At 51.1% G+C, this 17,089-nt stretch overlaps 1 protein-coding gene across 5 annotated transcripts in view; it reads right to left on the reverse strand.

Moving 5' to 3' along the window:
• PPP2R5C (protein phosphatase 2 regulatory subunit B'gamma) overlaps positions 1-17,089 on the reverse strand; it is a 120,453-nt gene that overhangs the window by 19,504 nt on the left and 83,860 nt on the right. For all 5 annotated transcript variants that reach the window (XM_044918217.1, XM_021679849.2, XM_021679847.2 and 2 more), the window contains 6 exons: positions 11,853-11,963; positions 10,724-10,816; positions 10,507-10,637; positions 5,094-5,153; positions 3,212-3,320; positions 2,365-2,418 (listed from right to left, as the gene is read on the reverse strand). In XM_044918217.1, coding sequence (XP_044774152.1) covers positions 2,365-2,418; positions 3,212-3,320; positions 5,094-5,153; positions 10,507-10,637; positions 10,724-10,816; positions 11,853-11,963 — 558 coding nt within the window. The remainder of the gene's footprint in view (positions 1-2,364; positions 2,419-3,211; positions 3,321-5,093; positions 5,154-10,506; positions 10,638-10,723; positions 10,817-11,852; positions 11,964-17,089) is intronic.

Consider the following 17,089-nt stretch of genomic DNA (forward strand, 5'->3'; position numbering starts at 1 on the left):
CATACGACCGCAGCCAAGGGCTCCCGCTCCCGCAAACCACTGTCAGCTTTCACGTCAGTCTCAGGGGAAGGAGAGAACAGAGATGCGCTGGGGCAGGATTAGGACTCGGGCTGTGACAGACCTGGCCGGGGACCGGGGCACTACGGCGGGGGCCTGGCCCACGGTGAACGCAGGGCAACGATTTGTGGATTCTTTAGCCCCTGGAGAGTGTGAGAAATACAGAGAAAAGTCATAAAAGAAAAGTGCATGCTTTTTCTCTCCTTCCATGTTTCTCTTTCCCTTCTTATTTTTGAGGTAGAAAAAGCAAGGTGGGTGTCAGAACTTGTTCCCATACTATGTCTTTGGTAACGGTCGCCACCCGTTAGTGGGGAGCCGCCCCTCAACACAGACGGAGGGACTGAGGACGTGGCATCACTGGAGAAAAGGCTTGACCACTGGGGCCACCTCACGTGTCCTTCCTCCCAGAGACACGTCTTCGGTTTAGTCAGGGGGATAAAAAGAACCCTACCCTGATCGGGAGTCAACACTCAGGGTTTGATACTGAAGTCTGGTAAGTTTGGTGCCTTTCCTTGGGGGCTTCCAGAATCAGACGGAGCTGAGGCAGAGGCGTGCAGGGACTGCGGGGGCGCGGTCGAGGGCTTTTCCTGAGTTGGTGGGTGACTCTGGGTGTCCACGCACGGGCCAGAAGCTCTGAAGAAGGCAGAGATCAGGAGCCGGTGTAGCCAAGAAACAGAGCACTAAGGATTTCCCATGTATTTCCACTGTAACACTCATGACCTCATGGGACCGCTGTGGAGGAGGCCACGGGGACAGAGAAGATGCCGGAACGACGACACTTGCCTTTTCTATTCCAACAGTAACTGCGAAAAGAATACTCAAACACTGCAACTGGCACTCAGTACTTCTTACTTTGTTACCGAACAGTAAAAAACAACCCACTTGATGAAAAATGGGCAGTGGATCTGAAGATGTTTGTCCACAGACAGGTGCCCAACAGGTATATGAAGAGATGCCCAACATCTTCAGCCGTGAGGGAAATGCAAACCAAAAAGCCACCGAGAGACGCCACCGCACACTCACTAGATGGCTAGGATAAAAAAAGGGACAACACCAAGTGTCGGCGAGGATGCGGAGAGAGCGGAGGACAGTGGGGAAGTTCCTCACAAAGCTAAACACAGGATCACCAGTTGACCCAGCATTTTCACCCCAAGCTGAACAACCAATGGGACCGAGAGCGGGGACTTGCGCAGAGCCCTGCACACCCACGTTCACAGCGACCCCAGCGTCCACCGACAGAGGAGCGGACGCACAAAACACAAGGGGGTCTATCCAGCCACACCCAGGGATGGAGTTCTGACACGGCCACGGCGTGTCGGAACCCTGACGACAACCGGCATGATGCCACGCACGTGAGGTGCTCGGATGAGGCCAACTCGTGGAGACAGAAAGCAGGTGATGGGTCACTGGGAGCCGGTGGGGGGGCGGGAGGGGAAGCGGGAGCCGGTGTTTCGGGGGGCAGAGCTTCTGCCTGGGGCGGTAACAAAGTTCTGGGAACAGTGGCAACCAGCTGCACTGGGATGTAATTAACGCCACTCGCTTGTACAGTGAAAACGGCAAATTCTATGCTGCATGTACTTTAGCACAATTAAAAAAATCACTGACGTAATATACCAAAAAGCCACTGAATTGTACATTTTAAATGGGTGAAGTGTATGGTACGTGAATTACATCTCAATAAAGCTATTAAAAAAAGTGCATTCAAATGCTTAAACTGCCCCTGACAGGCTCAACTTGGGTAATCCAGGCTATGACAGCCCTTCATTTTTAGTCAAGATAACCCGCCAAGAAATCTGGAAATCTTCACGCTCAAGGGCAGCCACGTGGCGCTGGGGATGCGCTGATCACGGAGCAGCTACCCTCGAACCTGGAAGGAACGTCGCAGCTCACAGAACCTCTCCGGCGCAAGCATTTCGAGAACTCACTACAACCGGTAGGACGGAAGGCAGCTGCGCGTCCTTAAACCAAGATGGGGAAGTGCCCAACGGCACGCAATCCAGCGGCCTCGCCCACGCCAGCGCCTCATGTTCAGAGGACTGAGGTCCAGCTCAGACTAGACGGCAATCTGAGCGCATGGAATCATCCTCACCGCAGTAAAGGAACTCATAATAAAGTCACCACACTCTGAAAACACACAACACGGCAGGGAAATCAGCGTGTTCAGCAGTGGACTTCCGGGGAAAAAGTGGTCTGAGCAGCTACCTGGCCAGCAGAGCCATGGCAACACTGACATTTGGGGACGCCCCCACGCCACATCACGGGCGCGCCGGCACCCGGACCAAGGCCCCGGCCAGAGAGCATACTTACTGGCTCGGTGAGGGTGCTGTCCTTTTCTAAAAACTGGACCACACAGTACGCCAGCTGCAAAGTACAGGAGGGGGGATATTAGTGTCTCGCTTCAACACAGCAACGCTGCCCCCACCCCCTCGGTGTGGACCCCGGGGGCGGGCAGGGGCTCCCCTGCAGGGGCCCGCCAGCTCTGGGGGGGGGCGGGGCGGGGTGGGGACTCTCAGGGACAGGGTGCGGCAGAAAGCCAAAAAAAAAATTAGGAAACAGTCAGCCTGGGTTTGACGGGGTTTTTCTCACGCTCTTTTTGGAGACTGTAATCCACAAGGAATCTAACAGCTCGAAAAAACCAAATTAAAGTCTGGTTCCACCTTAAAACACTGAACTATTAATCTCTTCTGTAGAACGATTCACAGGATAACAATCTGGCTGGAGGTAAAGCAATAGCAGGAGGAAGAAAAAAGAAAAAACCTCGAAGTAAACTACTTCCCAGGAAGCCGAAGTGCTTAGAATCACGTAAATACACTTCCTGGAATTGATCCCGCACCACCACTCCTGATAGGAGGGCCTGCAGGACGGTGCCTCCCCTGAGTTTCCCTTGACGCCTGCCATCCACCCCCTTCTCTGTGCTTAGAATGAATTCTGAAATTCTCCATTCCTGAGATGTTCCTGATTTTCTTAAAAGGGAATCTCTTGACCCGTGTGTCCTTTCAGTTATCACCAGAACCAACACTGGCAATGCGGCGTAACAAGAGCGCACTCCCAGGTAACGGGCTGGGCTTGTGTGTCTCGGGCTCAGCGATGTTCACGTGGAGACCCCATGTCAGTGTGCATTCCCACCCACGCGTCACTGCTGGGCACCCCTTACCTGTGGATGGTAGACGCTCAGAGATTTCACTTTGTGCAAAGGTAGCAACACCTTCAATAAGAAAATCTTGTGCTCTTCTTTCAGTGGTAAGGCAAATCCATTAATTATACTGTGAAAACAGAATTTATTCAAAGTTTGAGTATTTACAACTTCCAGATTAAAAAAAATACCTTGCCGGTTTTTTCTCATTTTCAGCATAAAAAAAAACTGGTAAGCAAAATGTATGTTGCACAAAAGAGGATATTAGCAGAAATTAAAAAACTAAATACCTTCCAAGAAGCACAGTCATTTTTATCTTTGTTACATATGAGAGAGTTCTAAAATGCTGGGTTTGCAGGGCAATACCCAGAACAACACAAGTCCCTGAGGCAAAGCCTCCTTCTTTAGACAGGCCGCAGAGGCCGGGCAGCTCCGGTGGGGCCCCCAGTCTAGGTTTGCCCACCCCAGGTCTGCCCACCCCTGGCACCTTCCATTGCCCTTCACCCATTTTTAGGAATTCGCACGTCTCTGGAGCAAGCTGGGTTCGTTATTCTAATGCTGGTGGGAGGGAGTCCAGGCGTGCAGAACGGGAGCTGGCTGACAATCAGCCAGGAGGCAGCTCCCTTCTACTCCTGCCTCCAAACTGAAGCTCTGTGTCTAACATCAAGTAGTTCATCCACTGGTTTTCAGTTGGGTGAGGGGGCTTCCTTATTCACTATTTGTTTGGTTTTATTTTTGGCAAGCACAGACACGTGTTGGAAGTACGGGGCAGTGACAGTGATTTCCAGACTGTTCTGCACCATCCAGGGGTCCTGGGCACGTGTGTGCTGCAGGCAGGGCCCGTCTGAAGTGGGCATTAGGGACGACCTGCTCATTCGCATCGGGGCAGACCTTCAAGGTCAAACACCTCTTCTGGAAGGATAACATTATGGATCCCAGGAGTGGGGAGCACAGAGTCCTCTCTGTGACATGCCGGGCTGTGCGGACACTTCACGCCGTCCTCACAACACGTAGGAGGTGAGTGGAGTTCCCACACCTTACTAAGAAAACAGCGGTCAGGACTAGTTAAGGAAGGTCATACAACTAGTAAGGGCCCCTCGACTGCTCACCACACTCTACTGAGCGAGAGAAATCGGCTGACTGTGCCGAAACAGGTCAAAGTAGACTTTTCCACAAGGACTAGTGGTTTTTTCAGATTGTATCTAAAACAGCAAGGACGATTTTCTCATCGACCCGATGACACCAGTGTTCCCGGAGAGCAGCTTCCTGTGTTCCCAAAGCTTTGGGGGTAGACAGAACTTCCCTCCCTGCAGGGCCCCTTGGAACCTTTAGCTGCCAATGCAGCTGAATCCCCAAGGAAGGTGCTGGGGGAGAGCACTTCCAAGCTTATTCAGCTGGGGAACCCCGAGGAACTCCGTTTGGGAAACAGCGGGTTGGAGGTCTGATATAAAATCTACAGGTCACTGATTTAAAAAAAAAAAAAATGATAGCAGGCAAGAACTCCACTTGGCTTAAGATGGTAAAATTTTTGAAATGTTAATTACTTTCAAGGACACATATGAAAAATTTATAAAATCAAAGCAATCTGAAATACCAGCATTTACTCAATACCCCCAGTGTACAATAAATGATTCATTCTTCCAGGTGTCACACATAAACCTTCTTAAGGTAACGGTCTTCGATGAGCTGGGGGAAACGGCATCTGCGCGCCGAGCCAGGCACGCAGGCGGGTTTCTCATCAGTGGCTTCTAGCCCCAGACCTCACCCACCCCTTCCATCAAGGGAGAGCTCAGTTCCTTTGGGAATGGTTTCATCGCCTCGCTCTGGGGAGGGCTGCTGGACTCAGTGAACTGGATCATTCTGGAATCAATTCCACTGGCTGCCAGGAACAGAGACGACTCACCTCCCCAGGATTTCCAGTAATTCTGCTATGCCGTTGTGATGCTCTGTTTCATAAATAAACCTAGAAGAAGCAACGTACCATTTAGACGTTGAAGTTAACAGCTGAAAGGACTAAAATCCTCTGAATAAGGAAACAAATGCGCTTTGGGGGGGGTGGGGGTGGCGTGCAAAGACCCGGAGGGCAGAGCGCACGGGCCTGCTCAAATGTCCCAACATTTTATCTTGGATGTTTTCGAACACAGAGAAAGGCTGTAGGGTCTGCACTGTGAGCCCCCCTACTTCAACCGCCCAGATGCAACGATGAGTAATCTGCCGTCTGTCTTACCACACATACATCCCGCGACCCATCCCTCAGGCCTCATTTTTTGCTCCACGTCAACCTAACTCGACGCCCTACTCAGTTTTAAAGCCTCCGACGTTGGCCGGGTCTGTGCCAGGGCAGAAGTCCTTTCCTGCCCACTCGGGCCGTCTTGCCTGCTTCCTCACAGACACCCTCCACGGCCCCCACGCGGAATTCAAGCACCACCTCCCGGAACCCCAACGTGAGCAGCTGATTTGTGTCCTCTGAGAAGCCTTTGTGCTGTGCCCGCCTGGTGGGCTCCTCGGGGGGGGCCCTGCAGCATCCGGCCACACCTGAGGTCGGCCTGAGGTCAGGGCAAGGACTTTCTGTCACTGTGTCCCCAGTGCTAGGACTGGGCCTGGCATCTGTCCCATGCGTGGAACGCATGTGTTGACAGGCTGGGGACGCTGAGAGAGAACAGGGACACCAAGCAGGGCAACGTCTCCCCACCCCCCGAGGACTTCCTCAGAAGCCAGGAGCTCACTCCTGCCCCCACACCTCGCTTGCCTGGAGTCTGCCTCAGCCAAGGCACGGGCGCCTGCCTGACGTGAGTGGGGTCTGAAAAAGGTTTCTGCCTCTCCATCAACAAGGAACAGTTCAGAGACAGCTCTAAGCCAAAAACAAGAGTTTGTGATGATTAAAAAAAATCTGACTCTGAAATTTCGTTGTCCTTGTTTGCAACAAACGGACATGCGACCTCAAGGTAAAGAACAGGTCAAATACCCACAGGACGTGAAATACTCCTGAAGGGTGGGCCTTAAGGTTGCTACACTGTCGAATGGGCAGAATTCTCGGATGGTCTGGTGCTTGAACCAGGCCGTGAAGGAGGGTCTGACAGACGTTTGGGGCATGGAGCGGGAGGGAGAAGGCAGGGCTAAAGCGAAGGTCTGTGAAATGGAGCGGGGAGTGGGCCGCGGGCAGGAGGTGGGCAAGGCAGACACGCGGGGGAACCCCGAGCGCCCCACACGGGTCGGCTGCAGCCACTGAGCAGAGAACCACAGTGCCACGGAAATGAGTGTGGCCACAGCACGAAGGGGAGGTGGGGAGGTACCCAGACGGCACGGGGCACCTGGGTGGTGAGAAGTGGGCGGTATGGTCACACTGCAGGGGACGTAGCCCTCGACTCCCCGCCGCCCTCTGCACTGCACCCGCCCGGAGACTGGGAGCCGGCCCCCAGGAGTCCTGTCCTCCGTGGTGCGTCTGCACTCAGAAGCGCTTGAATTTACGGAACTCAACCTGAGGGCTCTCTCGTGCATCCCTTGTTTTCTCAGTTTCAATGTACAAAGTTAGAGCTTTGTATAAAGTGCAGCCACGCCCCCTTTGTCACCGCTCCCCTCGACGACCCGGAGAGCTGGGGAGGCAGGAGGGCTGCACGAGGTGCCCGGAGACCTCGGGGCTCGGCTCTGCCCTCCGCCTCGCTCGGGACCCAGACGCTCCAGCCATCGCATTTGAACAAGGACGGCCTTCAGCTGTAAGCCATTTTGTTTTCCTAAATCAGCATCACTATATTCTTCTTGAAAAATTCTTCATTTCCTTTTTTCTTTTTGTCAGGGCTAGTTTTTTTTTTTTTTAATTTAAATTCAAGTTAGTTAACTTACAGTGTCGCATCGGTGTCAGGGGTAGAATCCAGTGATTCATCAGCTGCATGTAAAACCCAGCGCTCATTACATCACGTGCCCTCCTTAATGACCATCCCCCAGTTACCCCATCCCCCACCCCACTTCCCCTCCAGCAGTCCTCGGTAATGGTTTGTCTCTCTCTCTGTTTTCACCTTATTTTATTTTTCCTTTGTTCATCCGTTTTGTTTCTTAAATTCCACTCAATTCCATGAGTGAAATCATATGGTATTTGTCTTTCTCTGACTTATTTTGCTTAGCATAATACCCTCCAGTTCCATCTATGTCATTGCAAACAGCAAGATTTCATTTTTTGATGGCTGAGTAGTATTCCATTGTAAACACACACACACACACACACACACACACACACCCACATCTTCTTTATCCATTCATCTGCTGATGGACATCTGGGCTCTTTCCATAGTTTAGTTATTGTGGACATTGTTGCTATAAACAATGGGGTGCACGTGCCTCTTTGAAACAGCACGATAAATTCTTTGTTTCCAATTATTTTGACCTGATCTGAAGTAGATATAAAAAAGAGAAAACAGGGTGCCTGGGTGGCTCAGTTGGTTAAGCGACTGCCTTCCGCTCAGGTCATGATCCTGGAGTCCCGGGATCGAGTCCCGCATCGGGCTCCCTGCTCGGCAGGGAGTCTGCTTCTCCCTCTGACCCTCCTCCCTCTCATGCTCTCTGTCTCTCATTCTCTCTGTCTCAAATAAATAAATAAAATCTTAAAAAAAAAAAAAAAAGAGAAAACAGGTATAGTTCTCCTTCTTACTTTCCCCAAGAGAGGCAGGAGAGGAAGGTGCAGAAAGGGAAGGAAACCATAAAGACGCATGTGGAGTAGCTAGTGTTTCTCACTCTTCCAGCAAAAAAGGAATCAGGACTCTCTAAAAACTGAGCCAGAACCTGCTTATTGGAGGCAGTCTCCAAAACGGAAACCATCAATACCTCTCCTCCCTGTAGGCTGTGCCCTGAGCCTCACAGATGAGGCGGAGTCTGTCTCCCTCCCCGTGGATCTGTCGTCCTGTGAGTCACTTTTCTCAGCACAGAAGGTAGAGGAGAGTCTGCTCCAGTTACGGGCCAGGCTCGCCTAGGCCTGGCGGCTCCCACTTCTTTCCTCCTGGAGATTGGCTGAGGTCCTGCCCTGAGCCCCCTGCACAGGCTGGCACCTGCAGATTGCGGGCAGCGGCAGAACTGCCCGCGGAGTCCAGTTCCGATTACAGATGTGTGAGAAATAATCGACTGGGGGTGAGTCCAGCCGCTAGGCTGTGGGGCCGTCTGTTACGCAGACAGAACTGGAGCCCTGGGCTGCCCCGCCCACGTCCAGGTTCCAGGTCGCTGTGGCTGGGCCGTCCACAGCGCAGATCCCTGTGTCGCTCACATCTCGAACACGCTCATTAGAAGGAGAAACTACACGAACAGGGACTTGATGTTAATATTTTCAGTGAGACGAACCAAACAGATTGCAGAGATCTTTTCTTACAAGATGGGATCGTGCCGCGAACTTCTCTCAAGGTCTTTCTCCTTACTTCCTTTCTGCATGAAATCAGTGGTGTGGAAGGCGGAGACCAAACCAACGACGGACTCCACATAACATGCTTGCTTTTGATCGCATCAATCAAAAATGACAGTTACAGAAAAGATCGCTAAAACACAACAGCGCCACACTCCAACACTGAGCACTCAGTGAGAACAAACTAAATCACGTGCAGTAACTTTCTAAAAATTTAAATATTTTAGTTATTATACTGAGGTTCTGTATGATTTGTGATTCTGCTATCTGAACAAAACCTACATTTTAACGAAAAAAAAAAAACACACCACCTCATTTTAGGTAGAGCTTTAATTTTAGGCCTAAAAAATCAGAATTTAAATCGTACCTGTTCTTTGCTGTTTAAATAACGTATAAAATGTTTTGACAGAAAAGTGCCTCAGCCACATAATGATCCTGTTCAGAAGGAAGCATGAGGCCAAGAAGCATGAACTAGGAACATGACATCTAGGAAACCTGACGTCCTTCTCTGATCACAGGATGGGTTCCAGAAGCCCCAGAGGCTGCTGGTTTCCATGGTGGGATCTCCATCTGTCTCTGCCCCCTCTCCCTTGCTGGGTCTGTTAAGAAGGGACCCGCCTAGCCTCTGTGGTGCTCCTGGCGACGGCCTGCATGTCACCCTCACTCTGGGACTACAGCTGGACGGTGTGAAACCCGCCTTTATCTCACAGGGGGACCTGTGCACGCGGCTGTCACTGCTAGGATCTGTCACTACCTTGAGCCAGCCTGAAGTCAGGGGCCTTCCAGGCAAGCTGACCGGGAAGCCCAAATTCTCAGAATAAACTGCTCACAGGAAGCTTTCCAGGGACGACTAAGACACATTAACTCTTTCATGCATCAACGTTCATTTGGTGCCACCACCGGGCAGGTGCGAAGCTGATGCTGGACGTGTGTGATAAAGCCCCCAGCACAAGGCCGGCCCCGCAGATAGACCTGTCTGCCAAGCCAGGGGGGCTTTCTGGCAGGGGGATGCATCTGGAAGCCTGCGAGGTTGCGGAGAAGGGCAGGTGGAAAGAATGTTCCAGGAGGCGCTAGTGCAGAAGGAGCCTGGAGGTAAGCAGAGACACGAATGACGAAGGCCGGCCTAGACTGGCACACGGCCACACCCAGGACTTAGGCTCATCCACCCAAGCATGGCCCGTCACCTGTGTGACTCAGGCGGCGGCAGAACCGTGGGGATGGCAGCGGGCGGGTCGCGAGGTATTCAGACTCTAAGAGTCAGTGAGAGGCAGTGGCCAGGACCGGGAGGAAGGGAGTGGAGGAGGGCGGGGTTAAGGTGAATGTCATAGAACATTCTTTCATGAGCCATGGGGCTGTGCCCTCCTCCATGTAAACCCAGGCAGGGCAACTTCTGCACCCAGCTCCCCAGACCGACCAGTCTCCGTGGTCCCGCAGGCCTAGGGATGGCCATGCCCACCTGCACCTGCTGCTTCCGGCAGGCCGTCCTCTGCCCCGGGGTGGACAGGGGTTCCAGAGCTGCAGTATAGTTCTCCAGCTTGTGAGAGCTGCTAAGGATCCCTGCTTTACTCCTCACTCCTGCCTGCTCTCTGAGATGCATCGGGGAGGATGAGGAACGCGCAAGTGGGAGGACTGACATCTGGCTCTGGACAGGTTCTGGGCGGAGCAACACCCAGGGTACCGGACAGTTGGGTGAAAATGCAAAACGAGGAAGGCCGTGTGGTGAGATGCTGGGGGTGGGTGAGGGAGGGGAGCGGGAAGAGAGGGAGGGACGGGGGAAGGAAGAAGGCGGCCACTGGGGCCCAGCACGCCACGGGCAGGCAGGCCCACCCCCCAGGCACCTGCCAAAGGGAACGATGGCGGGGGGGGGGGGGGGCACTGAGTGTGAACACGAACATCATCATGCAAAAAGAGACACATCACCCACACACTGACTTACCTATAAAATATATTATTTATCTGTTTTCTGATGTAAGCTCTTAAGCCTAAGAATTTTCCATAGATTCTGTGAAGGGTAGTTTTAAGAAAATCTCTCTCTCGAGGATCTTCACTGTCAAAGAGCTCTAAAAGCTTCAGGAAGAAAAAGACACTTAGTGAACCAGTATTCCCGCTCTGTAGATTACGGCTTTTGTAGCTTCAGCTAATTTGTACCTTACCTGCAATACAAACTTCTGATCAATATATTTCTTCGCTATATTAGGTTGGAAATCTGGAGACTCTAAAAATCTTAAGAAAAATTCATAAACAAGCTAGGAGGAAAAAAACAACAACGAGTCAAATAACATGGTATTTTATTAGATGGCGATTAAAGATACACAAGTTGAATCTCTGTCCGAAAATATTAAGCCTTTAAAAAAAAAAAAGCCACGTATCTACGAATTAATGCCAAATACCATGGCTTCATTTAATTATAACTGATGCTGGCAATTGTTTTATTTGGCTCAGAACCACAGACTATACCCTTAAATGGCATTTAAACAAAACGATACCCACGGTGGGTGTCAGTACGCTTAGCTGACGCTGCTGGGAGACCCCAGCAGGGCGGGACCTGCAGCCTGCCACGAGCACGTGTCCTGGCAGAGCCGGGGGACAGGAAGCTGGGACGGCTCGGTGAGCGGGTCACGGATGCAGTCACCCGGGGCTGGGACGCTCCTCCCTTTCACGAGTGGGTTGCAGGCTGTCATGGTTACACAGCAATCCCACATGCCTTGGGGTGATGTCCTGCCCCCGAGACAGCCCCCTTTTGTGATCTGTTCCCCATATCGCTCGTTCCCAGCTTCCACCTCTCCATCTCCCCTCCTGCAGACGACCCAGGCCCCGGTGAGGCGCATGGCTTGCTCACACTCTGCTCACACAGGGCTCAGTGTCTTCTCAGGCGTCCAGCTTGATCTACGATCAACTTTTTGCCTTACAAATGTGTGAGTCAGGCGGTGAGCTTTGGGGTGCGTTAAATCTACGTCCTGAAAACAGGGGGAGCATCTATCTGCAAAAGGCCTCGATCTAAGCGCTATCACCAAAGAGGTTACTTCCATTACAAACATATTGGCAATTCTGTATCTTTTGTAGTTTGTGTCAAGGGTCCAAACAGACAAAAAAAAAACCATTCAATGTTCTCACTTCTGCTAAAATACCTTCCTTGTATGCACAGGTTTGCAAGGTCAGAGGTCCATTTGCAATCAGCCGGAGTGAGGCCCTATGGGCCAGCACACTTGCTTTAGAGACAAACCCCGTGAACACACACACTTAACTTGCGCCCATTTCTGGGGCACTCCCAGAGTTCAGTACCTGTAGATGAGGCCAGGCTGCTTCTAACGTGGGCTCGTCTTCCTCGGGGTCAAATTCTGCTCCCGTAGGATTGGAGGAAGGTGGTAATGTTCGAAACATGTTAACTGCAAACTAAAATCCACATATTCTCGAGTTATAACCAGGACATTCAAGGTATTTACAGAAAACATTTAAAAAAGCATTTACAGAAAACATTAAAAAGATAGTTACAGAAAACATTTTAATTCTAATGAGCGCTGCTTCCAGTGGTTATGGGGCTCGTCCTTACTCTTTTTCAGAAGCAGTGCGGATCCCCAATGAGATCTTGGGTCAAAAGTGCAGAAGGAAACCTGGCCCGTGGACAGATGGCCACCGAGACTCCTGCTCGATTCTGAGCTGCCAGACTCACGGACAGCCAGCATTAACCAGTGCTGGTGGGCAACAGTGAGCCCACGGTCTCCACCGTGCACAGTAAGTACCAAGCAAGGAGGCGGGTGTAGTGCTGGGAAGGAAAGAATGAGATTATGCAGGCAACAGCAGAGCCCGAAGACCTGACCGCCTGCCCCAGAGGAGCCTGCGATCGGCACCGAGAGAACCATCAGAGGGCAGCTGGCTGTGTGCCCGGGGCTGCACGAGTCTTGGTCTGTCTGGCCTCAGGAAGAAATGACGTAGGAAGAGACTTCTCTGGAGTGTGAATGACAAATTTGCTACCTGTTTTTCTTTATACTGTCCTTCACCATGGACTTCCACCCCAGGCTCTATTTCCAACTTCGTAACAGTCAAGTGTTTTATAGATGTTTCTACATAAAATCTAGAGTTCTCTGGAGCACAAGTACACTTTAATGCCCATATGGTGCAAGCACAACATACACTGATAAATTTGTGATATAAATGTTGTTTTCTCTATCAACTTGTAACTTACTCTTCTTTTAGAAATATGATTAGCTACCTTACAGAAGCTGTGAGCCTGCCATATGTGGGTTACAGGACTGGGCTCCGGTGACGGGCGCTCACATGACCAGAGCAAGGCCTCTGCCCCTCCACCCCCCACAGCACACAATCCAAACACCTGCCGCACAAGGTAAGACTCAGCTCCATGACAACGGGCAGGAGGTATCTGTGGGCAGTCAAGGGCAAACCTGATGCTCAGGTGTCCAGTCTCATAGAGACAGAGCTAAAACTCAAGGTCATCTACTGTGTTTCTTCTTGTCTTTACTGTTACTGACACTGAACTCTGAGCCCTACCATTGTGTTCCGTGAAGGAACATGCCCCCACTTCAAGCCGTCAGCTATAAAAGCCCTGAGCCTCAAACATTTGTTGTCTGAGAGGAGGAGCAGGTACAAGGAATCACAGCAATGGCGCTGAGATAATACAGGAATGGAAGGAACAAAAAAATGGTTGGGAATCCAGAAACAAAAAAATCCTTTAGTAAAAATAAGATAATACTCCTAAAACCTAAGTCTATAGTAAAAAAGGTTTGGAACCTGTGAACAGGGTCCTGGAGGAGGCCTCCCAAGTAACAGGTGACTAAGGGACAGAGGCTGTGACAGGTGCTGCCAGGTGCACGGGGCACGTCCTGTCACCGGCCCCCAGGGGAGGGACTCTCCTGGCACCCCGATCCCCAAGCCCACAGAAGAGAGCAAGCAGACAGCAAGATCTCTCACACCAAGAAAAGGCCACACTCAGGTGCCCTCTCCCCTCCCCGGGGCTTGCCGGGGGGCAACAGACCGGCCCTGTCACTGCGAGCCTTCACCCCTTCCTTCCCAGGCTGGGAAAGTGCGGAGAGCGGGGTCAGATGGAGTCTGAGGCTGAGCCCCAAACCGCTGGGGGCTCCAAGACAGTCACCCAGGGACTGCAGGTGCCCTGAAGAGAGTGAGGCAGAGGAGAGCCGCAGGCCCAGCGTGGGAGGGCAGAGCCCACATGGCGTCCTTCGGTGGCAGAGGCTTCTGTGGCACACGCTGGGCCTGCCTCTTGGAGACTCGTGTGAGCAGCCCGTGACATCTGGGTCCCACGCAGGAAGGGAGCAAGCACGGGGGTGGCGGCTGCCCCCCCTGCTCTGCTCAGGGCCAGGCCCCCCCCCCCCCCCCAGGTCCCTCACTGGCCAGGCATTACACCGGTGGGGCAGCTGTCCCCGGAGAGACTAACCAGGGGCAGGAAAGCAAGACTGGGCCGATCGTGGCTCGTCTGAGAGCACTCCGGTTTCAGACACTGATGGGAGCCGCACTCTTAGAGGCATCTGTAGGCGGTCGACATTGGCCGTCAGCTGACTTTACGCACAGGAGACGACCCCTGAGGACGCGGGTGGGCCTCAGCCACTCAGTGGCAAAGTCGGAAGAGCAGAACTGGGTTTTCCTGAGGAAGAAAAAAATCCCCCTGTGGGGGCGGCCTTAGCTCCTGCCCCACGGAGTTCCTGAAAATCGATCTCGGGCTCTGTCTCTGTTTCTCTCTCTCTCTTACTGGTTGTTTCTCTGGTAGAACTCTGACACACCTGCTTAGTTACGATTCTTAGTAAACTGGTTAGAGTCTACCAGTAGTGAAGTTGAAGTTTCAAGTTGAAGCCCAGTGTGGGGTGTCTGGTCACCTACGGCCCAAATCCCAGATGCGGAGCTGGGAGTCTGCACGGGTGGTAGACCACCTTGCTTTTACGGCTTCAGCATCCTCGAAGGACGACCAGCCCAGATCCAGGAAGTTTTACTATTGGCCAACTCTAATCGATAGGAAGTTCTTTCTCTCACAAGATTAAAAAAAAAAAAAATCTCACACTAACTTCTACCCACCTTTCCTACCACATCACGTTGCATTCATTCGATGCTCAGCTCTAGAAAAGGCTAAGTGTATAAAACTAACATTTGGAAGAAAAGAGCAGAACGCAAACGGTTTGCCACCTCAAATTATTCTTGGGTTTCAATAATCCTGAGCACAAAAGCTTCACGGTCAAGCGAGCTGAGCACTGTGGTGCCGACATCCGGGTGTTAGGAGGGAGGACTGAGCTGTCTAGACACGTGGAGTTTAGTCTGAGCACCACAGAAGGCTGGTCTTCATCATCCTCATGACACAGAAATGGAAGGGAATCTCGTTTGTACTGTAGGTCGGATGTGGACCAGATGGATTCATTTTAACCTCTCAGCTCAACTGAGTGAGAGTGCACCCAGAGGTGTGGACCCAGCCAGGATCAGGCCACACAGAGAGGGTGGCAGGGCCTGGTGGGGACAGCCTCCCGGCCCTCTTCCACCCAGAAGCAGGAACTGTGCCCTGAAAAATCTGCCCACGCTTTGGTTTTCTCACGTGTAGGAAGAGGGTGAATCTTCTCTCTGCACTGGGCCCGCGTGAAGTGGGACGGGGCGTACATGTGTGGTTCTCGCACACGCGGGTGTGCACGTAGGTCATGCGCGCAGCGGCCGGGTGGGGTGTGGATGGACTCTGTAATATTAGGAAGCACCTGCTTTCACAGCTTTCTCGACACTCCTACTTTCAGTACTTAAAATCAGCCCTGCAGATGCTCTTCTCCAGAGTGCTAAATTTACTGAATTAGATGCAAACCACGCTGGCTTGAGAGGCAACCTTGTGGGAAATTCCTGCGATTCAGCAATATCATGAAGCCTTTCTGTATCTGTGATATTCACAACCAGTGGGTGAAGTAATAAAACATTCGTGCCAAGTCATAACTGCAGTATGGTAGAATATACAGAGGTTTAAGATAATGAAGAGATGCTCCAAAGAACACCGATAATCTAATTTCAGAGACAACGGGTCAAGGAAGGTTGATTATTCAGTTCTTCCTTCTAAACACAAAGGTTATTCCACTACTTTATGTATTCTGTTTTATGCACGCAAACAGGTTTTATAGAGGTGGGTCTGCTAAAGGCCAAATCTCAGTTCCTCTAGATGCTTATCCTCCCACAAACGGAAACACTAGGTTCTGAGAGTCATGAAATACGTTCTGGGGGCGGGTGGGCTGGGGGGAAGTGGGGAGGGAGCCCATCAACACTATTGCTATTTTTTTAAAATTTTTTTTTTAAAGATTTTATTTATTTATTTGACAGAGACAGAGATAGCGAGAGCAGGAACACAAGCAGCGGGAGTGGGAGAGGGAGAGCAGGCTTCCCGCCGAGGAGGGAACCCGATGTGGGACTCGATCCCAGGACCCTGGGATCATGACCTGAGCCGAAGGCAGACGCTTAATGACTGAGCCACCCAGGCGCCTCTATTGCTATTTTTTAATAGAAAATTGTATTTGTAAATGTTACAGCGTATCTGGAAAAAACAACAGAGGCAGCAGAACAGACCATCGCAGCTGGGCTAGGATACAAAAACCAAAAATACAAAACTAACAACAGCAACACCCTCTCCATCAACAGCACTGTAATTAGGGAACAGAATTAGTGGGAGGAGCCCAAGAACACAGTTCCAGAAGGGACCGAGGGCCTGGGAACTCGATGCCCAGTTACAAGGCCCCAGTGGAGAGAGCATAAAAACCCTAATAAAGGGCATGTTATACAGTATCTGAATGAACAGAGGAAACTTCAGGCCCCAGGGTGGGGTGACAGCTTATTACAAAGGTAACTTTGCCACAAAGCAATCTGCACACTGAATGCAATCTTAAACATAATTCTAACCGGATTTTTGATGAACTCAATGAATGTAATATAAAATTTAGGGGAATAATAAAAATCCTAGTGGCAATCTTAGGAGAAAATCTGGGCCTTTCCTCATTTATGACATTGGTTCAAGCCTGCTTTCATGGTAGAGTCCAGGGGTCGTCCTGGGGAATGCACGCACACAGAAGGACAGCCGGCTTAAACGAAATAACACCAATACTCACATTGAAAGTAAGTGGTTTGCAAACCCTCATCAATCAAAAAGCAGAGACCTTCTGACTGGATAGAAAAGTAACACTCCATGCTGTCTGCAACAAGCCCCCATTAAATATAAGGATACAGATTGGTCAAAAGTAAAAGGAAGGAAAAAGACATACCAGGCTCACACTAGTCAAGAGAGAGCTGGAAGTGTCCGTATGAACATCAGACAAAGTAGTTTTTGGAGCAAAGACTACCAGGGATAAAGAGGGCCACTCTATAATGATAAAGGAGTCAACTAATAAACGCTACTATTTATGCACTGAGTAACATGACGTAAAACTTGACAGAACCACAAGAAAAATGAGACAATAAGCAATTAGAAAAGAGAAAATGAACAGCCCTAACTACAACAGCACCAAAAGCTGATTTATGAGCCTGAAAAAATACATGTAGGATCC

This window comes from Neomonachus schauinslandi, chromosome 9, assembly GCF_002201575.2.
Source record: "Neomonachus schauinslandi chromosome 9, ASM220157v2, whole genome shotgun sequence".
Lineage (NCBI taxonomy): Eukaryota > Metazoa > Chordata > Mammalia > Carnivora > Phocidae > Neomonachus > Neomonachus schauinslandi.